We start from the raw sequence: 13,134 nt of genomic DNA, 5'->3' as shown, positions 1-13,134 counted from the left end.
GATTGCCTTTGATAGTGTCTTCTTATATCCCCCCCCCCCTCCTCCTCCTTGTATGTGTGTTGTTTTTATGGGTTTTACAGCGCTTTCAACACTATCAGGTCATTTGGGCGCCAGTCAAAAAGGAAGAAAACGGGATAGTCAAAAAATATTTTAGATTTACAATACATAAGGAAAAGTAAGACAAAGGGGAATAGTTCAATGGGGACCAGATGATGATTCCAAGAGCAAACTATCAGAGTTCTTAGTTTGAGATTACCTAACACTCTCATCCAGACACAAACACAGGATTCTACTAGAAGGAATGCACTATGCACTCAAATGTTTACAAATCATAATATACAGTGGAACCTCCCGATAACGACATGACACGGGACCGAGTTTTTATGTCGTTATCCGGAGGTGTCGTTATTTAGAGGTTTCCAAGATGGCGGACAAAGTGGGCGTGGTAAGGCCCGCGGGACCAGTTTTTATTACGAAAATTGACAAAACAAACAAAACATTGTAGTGTATTCCTCTTAGAGGGTTCTTGTGCGTGTGTCTGGATGAGACTTTTAGGTGATCTGAACTGAATACACTGATAGTGATAGTGTGCTCCTGGAATCTACATCTGTTCCCTATTTAAACCATTCCCCTTTGTCTTACTTTTTCTTATGTCATTTCAATTGTAAATCTAGAATGTTTTTTACTATCCAATTTTCTTCCTTTTTACTGGCGCTGATATGACATAGATGTGTCACAGGCGCTGTAAAACCCTTTAAAACAAACAAAGTTCCTCCTCCTCCTCCCACAAAAACACTACTACTACTACTACTACTACTACTACTATACTACTACTATTATTATTATTATTATTATTACTACTACTACTACTACTTCTATCACCACATAATATCACATTTTCCAAGATTTTGTGTTTACTTGCTTACACTTACATTTATACCTTGGTTTTTATAAATGCATATCAGCCAAGATTCATCAAAAAAAAAGCTGCATGCTCATTGGTTCAAGCAGGAATCCTTTTTTAAAACTTTTGAGTACTCATACTCGGTATTTTTAGTACGAAAACTGCCGAAAATTGCCAAAATTATGTCGTTATTCGGAGGTTTTATCAAAATGTGCGTCGTTATTTGGAGGTTATTTTTACTGATCTTAAATAGAAAAAAAAATCAGGACCACGGGTCAATGTCGTTATCAGGAGGTTGTCGTTATTCGGAGGGGTCGTAATCGGGAGGTTCCACTGTATATTCAATCAAACCAATAATAACTACATGACAGATGATCTACAAGGAAAAAAATATCTACAAAAAAAATTTTTTTTTTATTATGACACATTTCAGATTTGAATAAAACTCCAAAGCTATGTAAGATTCCATCAAACGTTTTGTTTTTGCCATAGATGCAAAATTTATTTACGTTTTGATTGATACAAGTTTGAACCCCTTGCACCTTTGGCAGCTGAGTTGTGATGACGTGAGTAGAAAACGGGTGGTTGGATGGGAGCATCACCCTTGAATCATATACCTATGATGTTCGCATGGGTGTACGATCCGATAGTGATGTCGTTTCTTCTTCTCTTTACTAGCCTATCCTGCTTCTTTGGTTTGTGATTGTATTTTTGACAGGGGATATTTTTTTTCCTGTAAATCCTCTGCCTGTTTGTTCTTGGTTATTTATAATTTAGCTTATGATATCTTTAGGTTATGATTTTGATTGACATTTGTACTATTTTTGTTAGATCGCTTGTTTTTTTGTTTCAGCGGTCTCTCATATAACCTCAATTGTGTTGGAAGAGACCTAAAGCAACAAACAAACAAACGTGAGTAGAAAACGGTACTTTTTAAATAAATAGAGCTTTATATAGCGCAATATCCACTAACTAAATGTGCTCAAAGCGCTTTACAAGGGGTCCCTGGTCAACAGCAACATTTAACATGTAGGACAGTTCATGACGCCTGTTAGGCGATATTACAATTTTTCGGACAAAGACAACGCTGTTAACGACCAGGTACTCATTTTACACCTGAGTACGGTGAGAGAATGTGAGTAAAGAGCCTTTTCCAAGGACTCAACTATGTGCCGAGTGTGAGGGTCGAACCCAGGACCTTCCGATCCAAAAGCGAGTGTCATACCACTAGACCACATAGCCGCACGTAAATCGTAATTTACAGTGTTTGTTTTTAATCATTGACACATTTCAGGTTTGAATACCTCAAGAATAGCTGCAACGACATCAATTTGGTTTTCAACATACTAATTCAAATTTATTAAAGTCTTTTTCTGATATCTTAATCGTGATGTGATCGTGTGTTTGCGCAATTGTCCTATCTAAAGCTCCACACATCTTACCACCACACATTTGAATGACAAGCCACAAGCAGTCCTCCAGTTCGTCCCACGAGTATTGAGTTATGACCACAACACATAAATGCCACACCGACCACCCAACCCACCATCAAATGACCCCACCCCAACCCACCATCAAATGACCTCACCCCAACCCACCATCAAATGACGCCACCCAACCCACCATCAAATGACCCCACCCCAACCCACCATCAAATGACCTCACCCCAACCCACCATCAAATGACCCCACCCAACCCACCATCAAATGACCCCACCCAACCCACCATCAAATGACCCACCCACCATCAAATGACCCCACCAATACCCACCCACAATGACCCACCCAACCCACCATCAAATGACCCACCCAACCCACCATCAAATGACCCACCAACACATCAATGACCCCACCAACCACTAATGACCCACCAACCACCATCAATGACCGCACCCACCCCACCATCAAATGACCCCACCCAACCCACCATCAAATACACTGACCGCACCCACCCCACCATCAAATGACCCCACCCCAACCCCATCAAATGACCCCACCCCCACCATCAAATGACCCACCCAACCCACCATCAAATGACCCCACCCAACCCACCATCAAATGACCCCACCCAACCCACCATCAAATGACCCCACCCAACCCACCATCAAATGACCCCACCCAACCCACCATCAAATGACCCCACCCCAACCCACCATCAAATGACCCCACCCCAACCCACCATCAAATGACCCCACCCCAACCCATCATCAAATGACGCCACCCCAACCCACCATCAAATGACCCCACCCAACCCACCATCAAATGACCCCACCCAACCACCATCAAATGACCCCACCCCAACCCACCATCAAATGACGCCACCCCAACCCACCATCAAATGACCCCACCCCAACCCACCATCAAATGACCCCACCCCACCCAATCCCTCCTTGTGCGATTCAAGTATTCAGACTTTAGAGGTTTGTTGACGCTTGCAATTTAGTTCATGTCAGCCCCTAGTAAAAGGAAATGTCACATAGCACACAAGATATTTAAAAGATGGTTTTTAAATAGCACTGCCCTAAAAACTCGTTTCATCATTTATATTTTCCAGGATAGATAACTGTAATTTGCTCCTTTATAACAATCCAAACCATCTCCACAAATTGCAGCGCATCCAAAACTATTCTGCTTGGACCATTCTAAGAAAAAGGGCAAGAGATCATATTACACTCATGTTATTGTCACTTCACTGGCTACATGTTGAATCAAGACTCAAATACAAAATTGCTCTTCTTTGCTTGAAATGCATCAACAAAACTGTTCCTTCATATTTATGCAACCTTATTTCATTTTAATCTCCTTCCAGAACTTTAAGATCTGGTGATCATCTCTGATTAACTTTTTTCCAAAAAGGGCTACAAAAAGTTTTCTGATACTGATAGGCCTTTTTCTCATGCTGCCCCTTCTATTTGGAACTTTCTTTCAATTTCTTTAAGAAAATGTAATACAGAAGCTACTTTTAAGACAAATATTAAGACTTTATTTTATTAGGAAATATTTGATAGATTAAAATCAGTTTCCGTTTATGGATTTTTTATCATGATATGAACGTCTTAAGCATGTTTTGTGTATGACCTTTTATTGTAGCTTTGATGTTTGTACAGTGCAACCTCTGGATAACGACACCCCTGAATAACGACAACCCCTAGATTGCGACATTGACCTCTGGTCCTGATTGTTTTGCTATATGTTCTTAGTAATAAAAAAAACAACCCAAATAGCGACATACATTTTAGTAAAACCCCTGTTTAGCGACATCGATATAACAATAATAGGCAGTTGGTACCGATGCTTGGTAACCGACCATCTTCATCTCGTAGACTTTAACTTATAAAAAACGCCTCCCCCCTCCCAATGAGATCGCTTTGTTACCGACCAATCAAAACACATGTTTACTACACTGCATGGAACCAGCACTTGTTCATATGGAACCACGGCAAAAGAAGTTTATCAGTGGATGGAACTCTCAGTGGATGTTAGCTACCTTTCTGAGGTCAGTGGAGGGTAACTGATATCAAGCAATGCCATGTCCAATGGGGGCAATTATGGATATTTATGGTCTTATGGTATGTTGGAATAGCGGAGAAAACAATAACAGCCTCTTCACTTTATTCTTTTCATTTGAAGAATCAGTTGTCTAAAAACGGTAGTCCAAATTTTATCTCATTGTGCTAATACTAGGTTTTTTGTTTGTTTGTTTTTTTAATATCCCAAGGTGTAGATCTACTAATGTTTAAGTGCTTGTGAATTTTGATGCACTTAAATATAATAAAATTTTTGGTATTCAAAACTCATCAACAGTAGTATCCCATGGATTTGACTTAAATTAAAACCGAAACTAAATGTGTGTATCTGTGTTCTTGTGTGGTATTATCAAGTTGGCACGTGATTTTTATTATTTATTTTTAGTTTCATCAAATGGCTTTCGCGCACTGTTTACAATCAAAACAATGACAAGACACATTGGAAAGTGAAAGCATAACTGTTATATCCTTTGTAAACAGGAGAAATACACATTCTAACGTTTTTGAGACGTGATTTCTCTCAGGCACTGTAATCACAGGTCTTAACACGCCCCCTTTTGCTGCCATCTTGAAAACCCCGGAATAACGACACCCCTGGATAACGACATAATTTTCCGGTCCCGGGCGATGTCATTGTATATGGAATAGGCGTGGGAAATAATGATTTCCTTTATCATTATTATTATTTGCACATTGCCCTTGGTTGCAAGGCATTGTGATATAAAAAGGGGGTTTTATTGAAAGAGATAGATATGGATTCCTGCAGTAATACTCTTGTGCCTTGCATGAGGGTACCCATATGAAAGAGAGAGAGAAAAAAAAAGAGATACATTGTAATTGTGATATTGTTTTTTTTTTTTAATGTTTTTGAGGGTTTTACGCCACTTGCAACACATTAAGGTCATATCAGCGCCAGTAAAAAGGAAGAAAATGGGATTGTAAAAAGTTAAAGAATTACAATCAAAGTATCCAAGAATAAGGCAGACAAAGGGGAATTGGTTCAAATTGGAAACAGATATAGATTCCAAGAGCACACTATCAAAGTACTTAGTTTGAGATCACCTAAAAGTCTCATCCAGACACAAGCACAGGTCCCCACTAAGAGGAAACACTCAAATGTTTACAAGTCATACATATTACATTAACAAAACATAATACAACGCACAACAGAAAAATGATTTAGAAGGAAAAAAATATCATCTCCCAAAACTAACTATACATTTGACTGTTTCCCTCCCAGCCAGGGCCAGGACAAATAAAGTAATCTCATTCCAAGACAAAGACAGAAAGCATGTTGGAAAACAGACATAGGGGGATAGAAGACACAGTATGTACCTCCCTGCCCACTTTGGGAGGCAGGAACCCCACCCAGGTGACTGATATTGTAAAGTATAAAAATATAAAAGTGTTCCTGTATCAACAGGAATTTGGTTCCTTATTGCTTGCTGGAGGAAAATGAAGTATTATGAAGCGTCTTAAATATTGTGACTATTTGGAAATTTATAAATTTTTGTAAAAATTTGTTCAGTTTAGAGAGCAAGATCTTACTTTAATCAGAAACCAAGAATACTCTTGTTTACGCTAGTTGTATAGTATTGGTGAACAAATTAAGGCATGAGAATAAATGTTTAAGTCACAAGAACGTGAAAGCTCAGTGATTTGTAGGAATGTTTTATTACATCATCACCAATATGACATGAAGCATTTTCACAATAATGAGGAAATTCTGATAAATAACATGACAAGACAATTTTACACAATAATTGCAATGAGTTGGTTTTGACAAGGAGTAATAATAAGAATAAAAAAAAGCTTCAATAATTTACCAAACATTGTAATTAGAGTATTCAAATCAATTCAGCTGATTAATTAATTGAAGACAAAGATTCTCATCTGAAATAAATTAAATTAGGGTGCCATACAGTATTTTCACTCAAAGAAGAGCGAATGCACGTAAACTTGACACTGAAATTGGGATAATAGGCTTGCCTTCATTCAATCAAATTATCTGTTACTCTTTCTAAAATCATGTCTGAGATACTCGATCGCTAATATAAACCTCTAAATTGTCCCGAGTTTTCAATTTCAAGTAAGTTCTCTTTCCATTTAATAGCTCTATTCTTACCAATACTCAACTCATTTTCCCTTTTACAACTTACAATTGAATTACAAATACTGTTTATATAGATGAATTAAAATGAGTGTTAATAAGCAGCCTGTTTAAAGCGCTTTTACAGGTAATTTGCTGGTAGTGCTAGTAATATTCCGTCACGGAGGCGTGATTGGGATGGAGGTAAGAAGGTCCTTGATTTCGATTCAATAAGGTTGGCAGGTCTGAAACAACATTAATTTATAGAACTTTCTCTGTAGATAAATGTAAGCACAAGCCCTTTAGAGTCATACAGCTATTGGAGCCAGAGTTATCGAAATGGCGATAGTGTTAAATGGACAACAATTGCGTGCTACTCTTTAAATATGACTCTATTTCATTCCTGCCAAATATATCAAACCCAGCTAACCAATCCTGATGGAAGAGGGGAGGGGGTGGGGTGGAGGGGAGTGAAAAATAACTGACCACACTTGGATTGATACTTGTCCTTTTGCTTGAAAAGTGAGTAATCCATCAACTTCGAGAAAGTCCCAAGTTTTTGCCAAGATGAGAGGGTCATTTAAATCAATCAATATTTGAAGGACAAGTTTTTTGGCCAAATCTTTAAACACGTGTCTTTCCAGTGTACAGTTAATTGGGTAAACATAATTGACGTCATAACAAAATGACACTTGGCCAGTGATGATTTGAAATGGTTGGTACAATGGAAACCATGGGGATAAAGCTACAGCCAACATAATATGCTTGCATCAAATGTGACACTTACAACCTACTTCCACTTACCTCCCAACAACTTCATTCAAGATGTGTACTTCATAAGGATAAGAATTTAGAGAGAGAATTCTAAATTTTGACTAGATAGTCAAACAGTTGTATTCCAAAGGCTCACATATCCAAAGTTTATTTTCATTTCGGTATGTATCTCAAAATTAGACCGGCACTTCACAATCAATACTTATTGCACTGAGGACATTCTCAAGAGATAAACTAAATTTGGGGATAGCTTAGGCAGTATAACCAGTAAGAGAGACCCTTTCTTCTCCACTTGTCCCGTTTTTAAAAAATCTTGTTTGGCGGGATTGGCGGGAGAGGAGAGATTTTCCTTTCAAGAAATGAAAATATTAAGAAAAAAACAATATCAAACAAAAAATATCACGTATCAGTGGTAATATGGTTGCCATCACTATATAACCATAAAATTTATGCAACAATCAAAACATTCAGTTCTGCGATAATTCATGCTATTCCCGGATATATTTTAGGGATGCAATGACAACACAACCGATTCTATGTGTAATATAAATAAATCAAAGTGAGCTTTCCTCAAATTTAAAACATGAATGCATTTTGAATCTAAACAGGTATAAAGTGAATAATAATGTCTTGAGAGGTAACATAAAATTGAACAGAAGATATATAGTTTTTATTTGAGATTTATCTAATTATAACTACTCTCCACAGTTAAAAATTTATTTTTTTACATCATCAATTTGTACGAAGTTGGTAGTCTCCATTCTGAGTAATGTAGCGAACCCAAGGAAGTGCTTGATAACCACTCTTCTCTATGATCTTCAAATATCGAACCTGAAAACAAAATATAATTCTGGTAAAATCAACACACTCAAAAAATGTTTATCTGTCATCTGCATTTTTTGCCAAATTGGGACCTAAAATTTGCCAAAAAAACCCCCAAAATTTGCCACGGAGAACTAAGCGTTTCAGTAAAAATTAACACGCGATACAGAAAAAAAAAATATATATAAAAGACAATTTATTACATTTAAGGAGGCTACATTTATTAATTTACACAATGTAACGCGATTTATGCGCCCAAACTTTCAGACAATCACACACACACACACACAAATGTACACTTTCAGTCAGACTCAGCAAAGCTGCAACATTTCTCAAGTTTCGCACTTTTTTTTCGTTATTTTGTTTTTGCTTCTTTTTTTTTTTCCAAAATTTGCCACGCGATTTGCCAATTTTCCCAAAATTTGCCACGATTTGCCAAAATTTGCAGATCGCCCTGATATTTGCGGCCGCAAAAAATGCAGATGACAGGTTTATTGAGACAATTATTGAAGAATGGGCTGATGGGGTAACTGTTAATTTACTTCACTATTATCAGAAAGCTCCAATCTGATAGAGTGGGGCGGTGGGGGCATGTGTCACAGTGTATGGTCTTTACTTTGTACATAGTAGGTACAAGAAGTCCAACTCCCCATTAAGCCTTGAGCAAATTATCTCCCCCTACCTCACTTTCAAGTGCCGCACTACATCTTTTCCTGGGTTATTCCATTATCCCCTTGCCATAAACCCCAGTCACGAATTCCCCCTTGGGGATTAATAAATGGAATTTTATGTATTTTTTATTCATAACTGTAGAGAGTGGAGATAGAGAGGTGGGTGCGACTACAAACTTTATTATTGGACGGATTTTGAATGTGACCTCTGGCTAACGACGGAACTCTCAATGGTCCATTAACATTCCCTGTTAACTACCTGTTTGAGATCAGTGGAGGTTAACTGATATCAGGCAATGCTGTGTCCAATGGGGCATTTATGGATGTTTATAGTCTTATACTATAATACAAGTTGGAATAGCCGGGAAAACAATGACAGCCTCTTTCACTTTATTGTTTTCATTTAAAAAATCAATTGTTTTTCTAAACTCAGTCCAAATTTGATATTGTTCTGGTTAATACCTAGTTGTTGTTTTTTTTGTTTTTTTAAAATGTCCTAAGATGTAGATCTACTAATTTTAAGTGCTAGTAAATTTTGGTGAACTTCAATAAAAGTTTTGGTACCTAATCAAAACTCATCATCAGCATCGCATGGATTTTAATTAATACATATCAAAAGTAGATGTGTGCAGCTGTTTCCTTATCGTATTGGCACTTGAATTTTTCCTACTTTTGTTAAATAACATTCGAGCACTGTTAACATTCAAAACGATGATAACATAAATTGGAGAGTGAAAGCATAACTGGTATACCCTTTGTAAACCTCATCGTTAGGAGGTGTCTTCTTTCAGGCATTTGTCACCGCATTGCACTTTATGTATTCACGGGCCCCACCATCCCCTTTTCCTGCCATCTTGAAAACCCCTGGATAACGACATAATTTTCCAGTCCCCGGCGATGTCGTTATCCAGGGGTTGCTCTGTATGTTAATATCCACAATACAACAGTATGATAATTAAAATAGATAAGCGACTGGTCATAATACCTTTATTCCCTTGCAAATATGTGACCCTCCGCCTCGAAACGGTATTAAGTCGGATTTTTCAATTTTGGGTTTTTGGTACCTAATCATAACTTATTTTATGCTTTAAAATTTGATACCAAATTTATACAATTCTGATCATTCATTGCCGAGATATGACCGTCTGAAGTAGGGGGAGTGTGAAAACCAAATTTTGAGAAAATCGACTTTGAAGTGAGGTACCGTTTTCACGCACAGTCAAATCAATGGGCAAAGATAACTCCTTAGATACGGGCATTGAAAATTTGACGAGAATAATGAAATTTGGCATGAGCTTAGATTATATATCTAATAATGTACATACAAATTTTTGAAACAATCCAATAATTACTTTTGTAGTTATTCATTATTATGTAAGATGTTCTTAAACAAATAAAACACTGGGGAAAAAAATGCCGACAATTGCTCACTTTTTCAAGAATGTTTGATATTTGAATAAAGAATCAATGAAATAATGCATTATTAATGTGATATTAATGTGAAATGTTTGTCTTATTTAATAGAGAAAATACGATTTCAAAATGCCAAAAGTTAAAGGTTTTATAATTTGAAAGTACAGTTTTGAAACTACGTGAAGCCGGGTGGGCAGGGAAAGAATTATCAAGAAAGAGGATTAGAGAGGAAGAGATAGAATGAGAGAGTAAAATACACACACACACATGCACACACACACACACACACACAAAACACACACATGTGTGTGTGTGTGTGTGTGTGAGAGAGAGAGAGAAAGAAAGAAAGAGAGAGATATAGAGAAAAAGAGGAGCGAGAGGGGGAGGGGAGTGAGACTGCTTGTGCATTAAGAGGACGCAAGGGAAATAGAATAAAGATTGAAACCTGTCTAAGTGTATGTGTTTGTGTGTGTGTGTGTTTGTGTGTGTGTGTTTGTGTGTGTATGTGTGTGTGTGTGTGTTTGTGTGTTAGTGTGTGTGATAGAAACAAAAGGGAGACGGAGAGAGTGAGGTAGACATGAAGAAAGGGATGGAGGCGGAGCAAAGAATTGTAGGGATAGTTTTAAAGAAAGCATTTTGTTACAAAGTAAGTCATAGCAGAGAGCGTAGATAATAGAGAGGCTTTACGGACGGGAAGTCACGCGACTTCGTCGGTGACAACAATGTTAGCGAGGGATGGTGACTGCGTATGCGGCGAGGAGCGAGCTATAAATAACCAAGACAGGTAAACACCGGCACATGGTGGCGAGAGAAGTAATGGAATGTAGTGGATATATAATTCGCACAACATCAAACAGTTTATTAAGCCGTTGGATCGAGGTCCAGGTATCAATATTGAATACAAACATTATCAGATAAGATGAGATAAAAGAAAATTGACTTAAAAATTTATCGCGAAAAGGAAATTTGACATGGGCACAACAAGAGAGGACTCGTACATTAAATTGACATAGACACAACAAGCGAATCACACGCCCCCAACCCTACTGACCCCCCCCCCCCCCCCCACCTCTCTCTCTCTCACTCCTCTCTCTCTCTCTCTCTCTCTCTCTCTCTCTCTTCATGTAGAAACTTCAAGTGAACTGTTCCCATGATGCTGTGAGCAAAACAAATTACTTTCTGGAAACCATCGATGGATTTGCTTTAGTTTTCTATCATGCATCGCTATGAGGAATCTCGCATCTTCTCTGAGCGAATATAATTCATATAACACTAAAGAGGTGGAGTGTGTTTGTATGTTTGTGTGTGTGTGTGTGTGTGTGTGAGAGAGAGAGAGAGAGAGAGAGAGAGAGAGAGAGAGAGGGGGGGGGGGGAGGATGATTTGGTGATGTGGGGGTGGTTGATAACAAAGTCTATGGAAGTGAGTATGAAGCTTACCCAATGCATGCTTTCCCTTCCTACTTATTCTGAAAGGTGGCCGCTTTCCTTTCAATAGACTTATTGGATTTGGAGGTCTGTTCTTGACTTGCCTTGCATCTCACATGGTGATGAAGGCGCACATTGACGAAAAGGTTGATGACGAGGAAGTGAATATCACACTGCTTCACGGCCTTTTTGCATTCCAATCCTGTTTCTAATGTTGCCTCCATCACTTTCCTAATCAGATACATTCTTAATCCTCTCTTGTACAAGTAGGGGTCAATGTAGCGTCGAAATGCATGTTCTGCAGCCGTCAGAATATACATTAATTTATGCGATGGCGCACACAATCCCTCGTTTTCCGTGGTAAAATTTTTCTTGCAGATAAACGTATGCGATGGGTCTTGAGTGCTCCGTGCTTGTATTAAATCCTCTTTACAATTTTCACACAGAAGATTTTTTTTGGCTCTCAATTTCATCCCAACGTAACCTCCAATGTAATTCAGAACGTTGGTCTCGGTTGTCGTGAGCATGGGAGGAGCGGCTCTCATTACTTGCTGAAGTGGAAGAGGAACATCTTGCTGTAGTCGTGTTCTGACGGTGCTTTGGGTTCCCATTGATGCCATATTTTCAAAACTGAATAAGAAGGTATCGATGTCATCCTTGCAGTTTTTGTTGCTCCCCGGGACGAGAACAGCATCAACCATTGTCTGGCGCAGAGCCAGGCGGAATTCCCTAGAAGTTGGATTTACTCGGTGTCCACCCTTTGCCTGATGATGGAGAAAAGGTTTTCCAAACAGTCTTGGTTCAGGCGACTTGTCAGAAGAAACTTGAACCCACAGTCATCTCGCAGGTGTTGCCAGAGTTGGAGCAAGGCTTCGATTGACAGCTTCCATCCTTCCAGGCATGGCAGACTACCTGTCTTGTTCAGGGGTTTGACGCCTTCCAACCAGATTTTTGTCTGCTCCAAGAAAGTCACGTGCTTGGAATGTGCCGACATCGCATTGTTCATTGTCCCTTTGCTTCTCAGTGATCTGCTGTTGAAAGCGTTGAACAACTGATCAAAGTTCTCAATGAAATGAGCAGTTGGCAATGCCTCTTGTGGAAGAGAAGAATGAAAGACCATAGTGGCTATACCAGCAGCGACTGTATGACTCAGGACTTGTGCTGCTAGACTCACCCTAAGGTTAGCAAAAACTGGCATGTTGATGTGACGGCTTGTCAGTTTAGGCGCTAATCTGATGGGCTTTGAAGAATCCATTTCATAGAATTGCCGGATGTAATCCCATGAAATGGTGTCTCCAGCCACCCTAAATCCTGAGTTCCGCAGGTTATTTCTAATGCTTTTCAGCAGATGTGGTGGGTCATAAAGAACGTAGATCTTGTGATGTTCAATAATGACAAAGGGTCGGCTTTGAGAGACTCCTAGCTGTTGTAATGCTGACCGGTTGTTTGATCCTTGGTCGCATATCATTGCTTTAGGATGGAGACCTAGATTTATCACTTTTTTCACCAC

General features: G+C 38.7%; 1 protein-coding gene across 1 annotated transcript in view; it reads right to left on the bottom strand.

The window, feature by feature from the left end:
- Window positions 1-6,085: 6,085 nt before the first annotated feature.
- The window catches only part of LOC144962465 (AP-1 complex subunit mu-1), a 23,116-nt gene continuing 16,067 nt past the window's right edge, over window positions 6,086-13,134 (bottom strand). Inside the window, exon 11 of the mRNA XM_078895430.1 lies at window positions 6,086-8,124. Coding sequence (XP_078751556.1) covers window positions 8,026-8,124 — 99 coding nt within the window. The 3' untranslated portion in view covers window positions 6,086-8,025. The remainder of the gene's footprint in view (window positions 8,125-13,134) is intronic.

Source organism: Berghia stephanieae, chromosome 1, assembly GCF_034508935.2.
Source record: "Berghia stephanieae isolate SIO BIC M18660-M18661 chromosome 1, UCSD_Bste_1.3, whole genome shotgun sequence".
In the NCBI taxonomy this organism is placed as follows: Eukaryota; Metazoa; Mollusca; class Gastropoda; order Nudibranchia; family Aeolidiidae; genus Berghia; species Berghia stephanieae.
This window is presented reverse-complemented; position numbering and strand designations above follow the sequence as displayed.